The 12365-nt window shown below is 44.2% G+C and overlaps 2 protein-coding genes across 7 annotated transcripts in view; one reads left to right on the top strand and one right to left on the bottom strand.

The window, feature by feature from the left end:
* GDAP2 (ganglioside induced differentiation associated protein 2) overlaps positions 1–734 on the bottom strand; it is a 78577-nt gene extending 77843 nt beyond the window's left edge. For 4 of the 6 annotated variants that reach the window (XR_011649578.1, XR_009187057.1, XR_011649579.1 and 1 more), the window contains exon 1: positions 501–698. The gene's annotated coding sequence lies outside the window, so the exon portion shown is untranslated. Of the gene's footprint in view, positions 1–371; positions 390–500 lie in introns of those variants that run through there. The other 2 variants (XM_058302969.1, XM_058302970.1) reach the window with 2 other exon arrangements.
* Positions 735–746: 12 nt separating this feature from the next.
* WDR3 (WD repeat domain 3) overlaps positions 747–12365 on the top strand; it is a 30837-nt gene continuing 19218 nt past the window's right edge. Inside the window, exons 1-9 of the mRNA XM_004456604.5 lie at positions 747–1116; positions 2380–2581; positions 3495–3704; positions 6176–6294; positions 7807–7885; positions 9132–9227; positions 10603–10716; positions 10914–11015; positions 11316–11413. Of these exons, the coding sequence (XP_004456661.1) occupies positions 2411–2581; positions 3495–3704; positions 6176–6294; positions 7807–7885; positions 9132–9227; positions 10603–10716; positions 10914–11015; positions 11316–11413 (989 nt within the window). The 5' untranslated portion in view covers positions 747–1116; positions 2380–2410. The remainder of the gene's footprint in view (positions 1117–2379; positions 2582–3494; positions 3705–6175; positions 6295–7806; positions 7886–9131; positions 9228–10602; positions 10717–10913; positions 11016–11315; positions 11414–12365) is intronic.

The following is a 12365-nucleotide window of genomic DNA, read 5'->3' as shown; positions in this document are numbered from 1 at the left end:
ATGAAAGTGGGCAGAACCGCAAAAGAGAACAGAATTCTCACCTGCGGACAGAGCACCTGAGACTCAGTCACTAGGCAGGCGGGAACCAGCCCTGGCCACTTCCCCCTCCAGCGGCCAGGCCCGGAAACGCAGAGCGGCTCGAGCCACTCCAGGGACTGCGGGAGCCCAGGCAGCTCAGCCTCTCGGCTCGGCGCCGCTCCGCCTGGGCCCGCGCTGCCCTGGGGTCGCGGCCTGCCGGGTCGGCGGGCACGGCCGCCCCGCGTCCACGCGGTCCGCAGCCCGCTTCAGCGGGCGGGGCTCCCGGCCCTGGCTCCCTGCCCCCTCAGCTCCCGCACCACTACGCGCGTCCCCAGGTTTGCGCACTGTCTCACGTCGTGCACACGGAGAGAGGATCCCGACCAAGAGCCAGGGGGGAAGTTGCAGGGTCACTCTTCAGAGATGAGACGGGGCCAGCCTCTGCCCCGGCGAGCGCCCCCGGCCCGCCCCGGCTCGCCACTCACCGCACTCCCGCGGGCCCATCCGGGCGGCGGGCGGGGCGGGCTAAGCTCCCCGTAGCAGGCAGCCGAGCGGCATTCCCGGACACTCCTCGCCGGCGCGGCAGCAGGAGAGGCCACGTCCCGGGGAGGATGGAGAGAACAGCAGGAAGAGGTCCCGGCTGCCAAACACCGGCTTCCGCTCCTTGCCGGCGCTCGCCAATCAGAGCCCGGCTTTGTCGTCATTTCCTCCTAGAAGGCAAGGGGAACGTCGGGCGGAAGTCGGTCCTGGAAGCCGACCGGAAGGGGCGGGCCTCGTGGGAGGGGCCACAGTTCCAGATCCTCGTGGAGGCCGAAGTGAGTGACGGAGGCTCCCGGCGCCTGGCCGCCTGACTGAGGCTCCGCGCTGTCCGCCAGAGCCGGGGCGGAAGGACCTAGAGCGGGCCGCGACTGTGAGCATCCCCCGCGGGACCCGGAGCCCGGCGGTCTCCGCCCCGGCTGGCGCGTGCGGGGCGGGACTGCGCGCGAGGTCGGCGCCGCGGCTTCCTGGCTGTCCCCAGGCTGGCCCGAGGATGCTCTGGGGGTGCGCGGAGCCCCTCGCTCCCTCTCGTGAATGAAGACCCGGTGTAGAGACGTCTGAAAGGTCGGTAGCCACGGCCCAGTCCTTCAGGGCATGAAAGCACCGTGTTTTGGAGGGCGGTGGGTGGGAAGCAGGAGGAGCAGGACGCGGAGGAAGGTCCGGCTGCGAGCTCTCTCCAGAAGGCGTCCACGTTGCGTGGAAGACAGTTCAAATGCTGAGAAGGCTGCAGGACTACAGCGCTCGAAGGGATGAGCCTCCGGGAGAAGAGTGATTAAGACAGACGGGGGAATGAATGTTCTGGTGAGAGGAACGATTTGCTGAAGGCAAGAGTGCTGGACAAGGATGGAAACCGGCTTGACAATAGAGAAGGTTGTGGGAGAAATCGAGAGGGTTAGATAAAATCTTGAAAACAGAGTGCTCTATGTTGCCTGGTGTTTGGATGATAGTTTTCACTTCCATGTCAAGAGCAGTCATAACTCGATATCTCCTTCACTTTACTGCCCTTTTATCCAAAACCAGTGTTGTCAGTGAATTTGATATAGTGAAGGAATTACACCATTTTTCAAAACTATTGTCTCAAATTGCTCTGCCATTTTTTATGTGCCCAGAAAAGGCGCGTGCTGTGATTTTGAAATTGGGAAGACCTGCATGTCCTAGAACAGTGGTTCCCAAAGTGTGGCCCCAGGATCACTGCAACAGCATCATTTGGGAACTTGTTAGAAATGGAAAATTCTGGGTCCCACCTAGAATTTCTCCTAAGTGAGAACTGATTGGGGGGTTCAAGGGAAGGGCATTCTGTGTTGTCACAAGCCCTCCAGGTAAATAATGCACACTAGAATTTGAGAACCACCGTACTAGTAGGTAATTTCTCCTAGTAGGTAAGTTCCATGAGGTGTCAGGGATTTTGTCTGATATAACAGTGTATCTCTAGTGCCTAGAGCAGTGCCTATCTAGTTAGTTCGATTTACAATAAACATTTCGTTGATGGATATTTGCAGTCACAGGCTGTCAACCTTGGTGCAGAAACTTTGATGATGTTTGGCAGAAGTGAATTATTTAGCTGCACTAAGGCTATAAAGTCAGATATTCATGAAGGAGGTATGGCAGTGTGACCAATTTGAAACTTAAGGAAATATGTACATATTGAGGAATGAGGTATTTCACTCAGCAATGAATTAAAAATGAAGGTGTACAGGTATTTATGTCAATGATTTATTCAGGGTTCATATTTAAACCATGAGTGATATGCTTTTAAACACACAATAAGCAGTCAGTGTTTGCTGGTCTAGGAGAATCCAAAAAACTGAGTTTTCTTTGCCTGTACAGATTGCCTCCGCTGGGGTATCAGAATCATAACATGGGACTCACCAAGCAATATCTACGCTATGTTGCTAGTGCAGTCTTTGGCCTGATTGGCAGCCAAAAAGGTAATATTGTCTTTGTGACACTTCGTGGTGAGAAAGGACGCTATGTGGCAGTACCAGCCTGTGAACATGTTTTCATCTGGGACTTAAGAAAAGGAGAGAAGGTAAGCCAGGAATCAGCTAGGTTAATACTGATTTATTTGAGGGTGGAGAAGCAGAAGTGTAAAGGCTGTGATTTATCACATGCCATTTTATGTGTGTGTGCCCCTGGAAAAGAAATCTTTTTCCTTTGTGTCTATATAGCCCACTAAACATCAGATTCTCTTGTATTCTTCTAAACTAGCTAACTAAAAACCACAGCCAAATAAGATACTAACACTTAGGTGTCAAGAAGTTCATTCTTTATAGTCATTGTTTTAATGCTGACACATGTTAGTTTTTCTCTCCATTTCTCCCTATTTTTTAAGTTCTACTTGCCTTCACAGAGGGTTATAAAGTATTAGGCACTTATCAAGTATGTTATTCTGCTGTGCTGAGTGACTTTTTTTCTTATTTATACAGATGATTCCTGAGGATTGTTAAACTAGGCTTTGATGCTTTGTGTAACTCTGAATTCCCTCATCCTACCAAATACAGTCATTTTGATTTTGGCCACTCACTTTGTGACTCCCAAGAAGTTAATACTTTGTTACTGCCCCATAGTCCCTTGGGAATAAAATCACAGCACTCAGGTGCCTTGCAGGTTGTTTCTTATAAAATGGGGCTCCATTAAGACAAGGATGGTTTTATAAGCTTTTATTGAAAATCATTTCATGTTGCCATTGGATAAAGACTTAGTAATTTATTGTGTAGGAATTTTTGTGTGGATTATGTGAATGCAGAGCTTTGGAAAAAGTAATTAAGCCTTATCTTGAGTGTTTCATTGCCCAATGCGAATAATAATTCCTACATTAAAGACCTTGAGGTGGGTTGTGGAGTCTTGTTTGTAAAAGCAATTTGGGATTATTGATGGTTTCAATTTTAGTGTGCCTGATTATTACCACTTTTTTACATTGTTCTTGCTTCTTACCATTTCAGATCCTTATCCTTCAGGGACTTAAACAAGAAGTCACTTGCCTGTGCCCATCCCCAGATGGGCTGCACTTGGCTGTTGGTTATGAGGATGGGTCTATCCGACTCTTTAGTCTCCTGAGTGGGGAAGGAAGTGTGACTTTCAATGGACACAGAGCAGCTGTCACTACCTTGAAGTATGACCAGCTTGGAGGCAGGCTGGCCTCTGGGTCCAAGGTGAGACCTCGACTCAGGTGCCCAGATGTTGATACGTTAAAGGGGCATAAGACCTGTCTGAAGGAGGCTGCTCACAAGGCTTGTCAAGTGAAAAGATGGGCTTTCAGTGGTGCAAAATGGTGAGATGGCGGAACTGACTAGATAGATATGAACTGGGAGGCTCATTTGTTTTCCTCCTGTGTGAATCTCGAATAAAGCCTGTTAAGTGTAGGAGCAAGACAAGAGCTCCTGTTTTAACTATTTTATTACATCAGTTTGGAAGTGCTATACAAAACAGTTAAACAAGGAAGAAAATCTAAATCGGGAAGAGATGGAAAGATAATTATTTGTCAAGGAGTCTGGTAAAATTGGTAGGTTTCCTATATCTCAGAAGTCATCAGTTAGAAAATGTGAAAAGCATTCCATTCACAATAGACTGTTACCACACAAAAATGAAACTTTGCTGAAGTGTGTGTCATCAGAGACAGAATCAGCAGAGACACCATGTTCTTGAATGGGAACATGAAGTTTTGAAAGATGCTAGTTTATTTATAGCTTTTACCTTATACCATATCCTAAAATGAATCACAGCTTAAAGACAATATTAAAAAGTGCTGTTGAAAGTAAACTATAAAATACATAAGTAAATACATATCTGATGTCAAGGTGGAAAAGGACCTCAAGCATATCAGCAAAGAAAGAAATTTTAAAGGAAGAGAATAATAGATTTGAGTACTTAAAATTGAAAACATAATTTTTAAAAAGTTAAAGTATAATGGAAAAGGGAAAGTAGTATTTTCAATATAAAATGGAAGTAGTAATATCCATCTGTTATACCTTCTAAACAATTACGTGAAAAATGACAAAAAAAGAAAGGCAGAGGGAAGCAGATGTGTCTCAAGTAGTTGGACACTGTATTAGTCAGCTGAAGGGGTGCTGATGCAAAATACCAGAAATTGGTTGGTTTTTATAAAGGGTTTTGGGCTATGAGCTTACAGATACCAGGCTATAAAGCGTAAGTCACTTCCCTCACCAAAGTCTATTTCCACATGGTGGAGCAAGATGGCTGCCGACGTCTGCGAGGGTTCGGGCTTCCTGGGCTCCTCTGGGCTCAGCTCCTGTTTTCTCCACAGGGTCAGCTGTAGACTGAGGCTCTCTAAGCGTTGCCTCTGTCTGCAAGGTCACCTGTAGACTCTCAGGTGGACGGCTCTGTCTCTTTCCCCAGGGCTCCAGCTTAAGATTTAGGATCAAAACTCCAACATTAAGAACCCCCAACTCTATCCTTTGCCATGCTTTTTATCTGGGTCCAATGATGTGTAGCCCAATTAAATCCCTAATCATAATCAGGCCCAGGTACAGATCAGATTACAAGCATCATCCAATATCTATTTTTGGAATCCATAACCATATCAAACTGCTACAGGCACCCTCCTACCACATGGGCAGTCCTGGATTCAGATCCTGGTGCCTCCTGAAGAAGACTAGCAAGACAGTGAGCTGACGGAACAGAGAGACAAAGGAAACACAATAAGAGACACAAGAAGTGGCAGCAGAGGTGGCTCAGGCATCTCCTTCCCACATGAGAGGACCCAGTTTCAGTTCCTGGTGCCTCCTGGAAAGGAAGACAAGCTTACAACAAACAGACACAAGAGGGCAGACAGCGAGCACAAACAACGAGGGGGTGGGGGGAATAAAGAAGGAAACCTTAAAAGAAAAAAAAAAAGACAGACATGAATTGGCAGCTCGCAAAAAAGATACAAATGCACAATAAGCATGTTCAAAATTTCTCATTAGTAATCAGAATGCAAATTAAAATAAATAGTTAGATATTCTTTTTTACTTATAAAATTGTCACTGGTTTTTAAGAAAACTGGTAATGCCCAGAGCTGAGCTGTCATGTGTATCACTGGTGGACTATAGGCTGCTGCAGCCTTTTTGGAGATCACATTGATGGTGTGAATAAAACATATCTTAACCCAAGAGTTCCCTGTTTTTGTATCTGATCAGAGATGATGCATACAAAACTAATTTACAAGAATGTTCATTTCAGTATATTTTTAATAGCAAAAAAATTATAAACTACCTAAATGTATAAAATAGAAAATTAAGTAAATTAGGTATATTTTTAGGATTGAGTAATATATGAACATTAAAAGTGAGAGACTTCTGGAATGACTAGGAAAAATGGAAATAAATGAACAAAAAAGGGATCATAAAATGTCAATAGTGTATCAGTTTTCTAACAGGAAAATAACATGATATAAACATAAGGAAGACTGGAAAAATCTAAAACAAAATAAATTTGGTGATTTTTCCTCAATGGTGGGATTAAAGGTAACGTGTATTTTCTTCTGTCCTTTTCTGTATGCTTTCCAAATTTTCTACAAGGACTGTATGTTGCCTATACAATTAAAAATAGTACATCACATTATCAAGTTAGACCTTCTGTGATAGAGACAATCATTTTTTTCTGGGGTATTTCATCCGTTTAGGACACAGATATTATTGTGTGGGATGTGATTAATGAAAGTGGCCTCTACCGTCTAAAGGGGCACAAGGACGCCATCACACAAGTATTGTTTCTACGAGAAAAGAATCTCCTTGTTACTAGGTAAGGAAATAATGGCCCCATTTCTGATCCTTTTCTGGGCAAATTCATTGGAGAGGTTTGAGAAGAGGGAATTTGCTTTGTTCCTTATTCATTTCTCTACACTTAGGCTCTTGGGCTGGTTTCCTCACCTCTTTGCTTTCCTCTCTATGCCCCTTCCCTCCCTTAGAGTATCGTAGGAGCTATAAGGGTTTTTTGTAACATTTTTTATTCCTTCTTCTGATTTGTCATTCTTTCTCCCATGCTCCTTAACCTTTTGACACACCTTTTCTAGAATGATCTTTGTCCACCTTCTAGATCCCTAGAGAGCCAGGAAAGCAGGCTATGGAACAGTGGACAGATGTGAATACCAAGCACTAATTTGATTTAGCCTGCTTTTTGAGAAGAGACAAACTCCATTTTTTAGGCCCTCTGCCTATCAAGTTAAACCATTTGAAATGTCTATTCATGTGATCAAAATGGTCAGCTGGCAGCAATTTCACATGGTTCCCCTGGTATAATTATTATTGGTTCCTGAGGATTGGCCTCCCAGGAGAGACTGGAGTCCTAACGTGTGCCAGGCGTACGGTCAAGGAGCGGTCATGACTTAAAAGTTGTGAAGGGCACAGAACGCGGGTGTGAGTGGGTTTGCTGCTGTGGGATAGCGTGTGGGTATACTAGGTGTATCAGGTTCATACAGACTGAGAAAGTGGCTCTTCCACTCTGATAGACAATGTGCACAGTACAGCTTAGGGAGTCTGAAGGATAGCAGCTGTGAGCAGGGATTTATGGGACAGACTTTGTAAACCGGGTGATTTTTTCCCCCCCCAGTTTGGTCGTGACGGAGGATTACGTTAGATTTATATAGTGAAAAGGCATATGAGGCAGGCACAGTAGAGTCCATTGGCAGGGCTGGATAGCTCGAGGACATGAGAGGCCAGGTAACGCGATGTTTTAACAGTGGTGCTGAAGAGCCTGCTTTTAATTTTACAGAGAATGTTAAGCCACTAAGTTTTTTAAAATTTGAGATTTTCTGCCCTTAGTGTATTGGACGGAATGAGAGAACAAGAATGGGCAGGGAGACCAGATTAGAAGCTGTTTAAGACAGGCAGTCAGCCTTAAATTTCAGTACAGAAATGAACAGGAAGGGTTCAAGGCTTTGGGGCTTCACAGAGGAGGCATTTGCAGGACATGGAGATTAACTGGACATGGGAGACGGGAGCAGGAGAGGCCTAAGATGTTTCCAGGTGAGACATTTGAGAGAACAGTTGATGCTGTGAAGCTGAAAGTGATGGGAGGAAGGGATGGGTCAAATTCTGGTTCTTTGGTACTCAGATTTCTAAGTAATTTTTGTGCTTATTGTTGCCCACATGGAGAGTTAGGATTCTTTATCTTTCAGAAGAAAGGTCAGATAAAATAGTAAATTTAGACATTATTACTTTATTTTGCCTTTTTAAAGCAACAAATGAGTTTATGATCTTTTTTAGTTTAATGATTCTTCCTAAATATGATTTTTCCCCCTATTTTTTCTTTCAGTGGGAAAGATACTTTGGTGAAATGGTGGGACCTCGATACCCAGCACTGCTTCAAAACAATGGTCGGCCACCGAACGGAGGTAAGTGTAGGGCCGTGGGTCCAGCGAAAGGATGTCAAGGCAGAAAGGAAAAGGTGATTTCCATTCCTTTACAGGTCTTTGTTTTCACTGTTCATAATAATCATCACATGTTGTCTTGAGAAACAATGAGAAGAGGTGCCAGCCACTGGAGCAGACAAAGCTGTTCTGGCATTTAGTAAAAATTGACCCTGAGCAAGTTTTTAATGTCTGAGTTTGATCATTTTCAAATAAATGACGGGTTTTTCACTAAAGGAAGGTTTGTTGATACTGTGTGTATAGTACCTGGCATAGAAACACATAAACAGCAAGTTGTAACTGTAATCATTATAGTTACCCAAACACAGAGTTCAGGGAATATCACACCCATCTTGGCATCCTCCTCAGTGCTTTTATCATATCAGGCTTTCAAAATTATATGTCCAATTAAATGAGAAAAGCAGATTCAGTTCTTTATTGATTTGCAACAATTTCGTTTTCATTGTTTTTTTTTAAAGATTTTATTTTTATTTATTTCAACCCCGCCCCCCATTGTTTTGCACTTGCTGTCCGCTTGCTATGTCCATTCGCTGCACGCTCCTCTCCATCTGCCTGTCCTCTTTTCAGCGGCACTGGGAATCGATCCCAGGACCCCCCAGAGTGGGAGAGAGGCGCTCAAATCTCCTGCACCCCCCAGCTCCCTGGTCTGCATCTCCCGTTGTCTCTCCTCAGTGTCTCTCCCTATTGCGTTATCTTGCTATAACAGCTCTCCACGTGGGCCAGCACTCCTGCACGGGCCAGCTCTCACGTGGGCCAGCTCGCTTTCACCAGGAGGCCCCAGGAACCGAACCCTGGACCTCCCATATGGTAGATGGGAGCCTGATCTCTTGAGCCACATCTGCTTCCCTGTTTTCATTGTTTAATTCTTAGAAATTTGTGGCTAAAAAGTGTGCAGTAGACATTTATTGAGCATGTTTTATTTGCTAGGCATTGCTGAAAGCAAGAACTATAAGGCATCATTTGAGTGGATTCTAATTAGGATTTATGTTGAATAGCCATTATCTAATTTCAAGGGTAAGAAAGTAGAAGCTGGTAATACCATATAATTACCAATTCCACTGAAGGTCATTTTTGTTTCTAGAGGTGATATTTCTCAAGACTTTGAAAATACCAAGGAGATTTCACTACATTATAATTGAACTTTCGAAATATCACATCGTGCAACCTGGAATCTCTCAACATCATATTTGGATCTTTTTGTGCTCTGTAGGTCTGGGGGCTGGTTCTGGTGTCAGGAGAAAAACGACTGATCACTGGGGCTTCCGACAGTGAGCTGAGGGCTTGGGACATAGCCTATCTGCAAGAGGTAATTACTGCTTTTTGATCACGGGCAGCGTCATGTTCTAGCAGGGTCATAGGCTCATCGAGTTTAGAGTGAGATGCAATTATCAAGTATTTTATATCGTACTAGATATTGATAACTTGTAACTTTTAAACAAGTATTTTCTTCATTATGTACTCCATTGCTCTCTCTTACTTAAATTCAACAGAAGGATAGCTTTAAACTTACAGCTTCCAGTAATGTTGATGTTTCAGTGTGTGTGGCATTCTTAGCCTGATATTTCTGAAGCTTTGGATGTCCATGGATGAACTCTGGAGAACTGTGACCCCTTCCCCTCAACAGTCTTTGTAGAAATTGTGTGTGTTTATGAAAAATATATTTTGAGAAGAAAACCTATAGTTTTTCCCTCAGATATTCAAAGAAATTTGTGTGGAAAAAGGTTAAGGACTCAAGTTTAGCTAGAGTAAGATGTGTAGGTTTTGTGTCCAGTGGCCGTTTTGGTGGATTCTATATTAGTAGACCAGGGTTTATCTTTTCCTTATTTAAAGAGAGAATTTAACTCTCTTGCCATGTCTTTGTGATTCTTAATGCCAGTTTTTCCCTCTAAAATATGGTAGACCTTTTACCTAAGAGCAGGAAAGTATTTTAGTTTCCTAGGCTGCTCAAGCAAATACCATGTTAACAGGTTGACTTAACAAGTAGACATTTATTAGCTTAGGGTTTGGAGACTAAAAGAAAGTTCAGCTCAAGCTGTCGTCAAGGGGGTGCTTTCCCCTGCAGGCTGTCGTGGTCTGGGGCTGGCTGCAGTGACCCGTGGTCCTTACCTTGTGCCCTGGCCGGGCACATGGCCTTGTTTCCTGGCCTCGCCTTCTCTTCCGGCTCCTCAGCTGGTCAGCCTCTGGCGGCTCCCTCTGTACCTTTCTCTCTCTGAGTCTGAACTTCATTCTCTAGTCAAGGACTCCAGGAACAGGAGGAAGACCCGTCCCCACCGAGGTGGGCCACACCCCAGCTGACGTCACTTCAGAAGGTCCTGCTTAAAAGCGGGTTCACGCCCACACAAGGGGATTGACTTTAACAACGTATTTTTCTGGGGTACACACGGCTTCTAACGACAGAAGATTTTGAAGTTAATGAAGATTGGGTCATTATCTTTTCATGTCATTACTGAACAGTAGTCTTAGACGATAGAAAGTTAGTGGTGATAGTCTAATGGATAATGCTTTGTCTCTATTGATGTAGTCATTTTTTAATATATTCTGTATGTCTTGTCATTGAGGACGTTTGACCAGAGAGATCACTAATTGGAAGCTAGTAGTGCGCAAGGAAAAGTTTCTAAGTCACCAGGGTCATTTCCTGGAACACATTATGTCACCTTTTATTTTACCCTTTTATAAAATAGATTGATGACCTAGAAGAACCAGAATCCAAGAAAATCAAAGCGTCTTCCCCTGGAATGCAGGATACACAGGAAGCAGAGGATGGTTCTCCTGAAATGGATAACACGCCTGAGGATGTAAATCGTTTCTGCTTCTCATCTTCTGTAGAGTTGAATAATGGGAAATTTGAGAACTGACTTTAAAAATGGCCTGTTTTCCATTATTTTAGGGACAATCTTATCTTTCTTGTCCGCATTTCCTAGAATCATTTCTTTACGGAAGTTCAGCTGAACTTAATTTAACGTTCCTCCTCTCTCTCTGGCTTCTTCTATAGCGCATCCTCTCATGCAGAAAAGCTGGTTCCATAATGCGGGAAGGAAGAGACAGAGTTGTGAGCCTTGCAGCTGACAGGACAGGCAGGATTCTTGCTTGCCACGTGAGTACAGCCAGGCTCGTTAGCAAACAGCAGGGACTAGGCAGTTCCCTTCAGAGACTTCCTTCTTTCAAATGCAGTGAAGTGGTGACGTTTTCTTCGATCATATTAGTCATTCATTTTATGGTACTATGTGGACTGTGTCCCAATTTTACAGATGAGAAAACAAACTATGAGTGATTAAGTATCCTGGGTAATACAGCTAGTGAGAGAAGAAAAAGAAACATTGTTTCATTCTTACTGAGAATAAGTTAAAGTATAAATTGCCTATTCTGGTCTCACTTTAACTTTTTGCTTTTCTAGGGAACTGATTCTGTGCTAGAAGTGTTTTGTATCCTTTCCAAAGAAGAAATTCAGAAAAAAATGGATAAAAAGATGAAGAAAGCTAGAAAGAAAGCCAAGTGCGTTTTTTAAATGTGTTAGTAATATGGTATCCTGGGTGAGCCAACCCACATTTTATTGATAGGAAAATTATGCCTTCTTTAATGGAAATGATATTTGTTCTGTTATTATAATACTGTTAGAGAAGCTATAGAAGAATTTGTGGGACACTGGTGATCAGTGTTTTGGATTTTTGCTATTTAGATATCTTCATGACTAACATATTTCTGAGTCTTTTTATTTTTATTTTTTTATTTTTTTTTAAATTTTATTAATTTCTCTCCCCATCTCCCACCCCCCGCCCCAGTTGTCTGCTCTCTGCGTCCATTTGCTGCATGTTCTTTTGTCCGCTTCTGTTATTGTCAGTGGCAGGGGAATCCGTGTTTCCCCTTGTTGCATCATCTTGCTGTGTCAGCTCTCCGTGTGTGCGGCACCACCCCTGGGCAGGCTGAACCCTCCTTCGCGCTGGGCGGCTCCCCTTACAGGGCGCACCCCTTGCGCGTGGGGCTCCCCTACACGGGGGAAGTGCGTGGGGCTCCCTTAGGCGGGGGACACCCCTGCGTGGCAGGGGACTCCCTGCACGCATCAGCACCGCGCAGGGGCCAGCTCCACACGGGTCAAGGAGGCCCAGGGTCTGAAGCGCAGACCTCCCATGCGGTAGACGGACGCCCCATCCACTGGGCCAAGTCCGCTTCCCTATTTCTGAGTCTTGAACTCAGCCACATAGAACTAGAAAGACTGTAGTTTTTAAAAATTAGCTTCTTTTTTGTAGTTAGTTCAAGAAGTTCCCTTGACACGTCTTGAGTTTGAAAGGTTATTGTGAACTTCTTTCAGTGGGGCGGGGGAGGGATGGGGCAGTGGAGTGGCCTCTAAACTGCTTAACTCTTCAGAGGATGGCAGTATTTCTTTAATGGCTGTAGCCTGTAAGAAAAGAAGCTGGCTTTGTAATGCTAACCATTGGGACTGTGAGAA

The sequence above is a fragment of the Dasypus novemcinctus genome, chromosome 9 (assembly GCF_030445035.2).
Source record: "Dasypus novemcinctus isolate mDasNov1 chromosome 9, mDasNov1.1.hap2, whole genome shotgun sequence".
In the NCBI taxonomy this organism is placed as follows: domain Eukaryota; kingdom Metazoa; phylum Chordata; class Mammalia; order Cingulata; family Dasypodidae; genus Dasypus; species Dasypus novemcinctus.
Note: the sequence above shows the minus strand (reverse complement) of the source record. Positions and strands in the feature narration are given on the sequence as shown.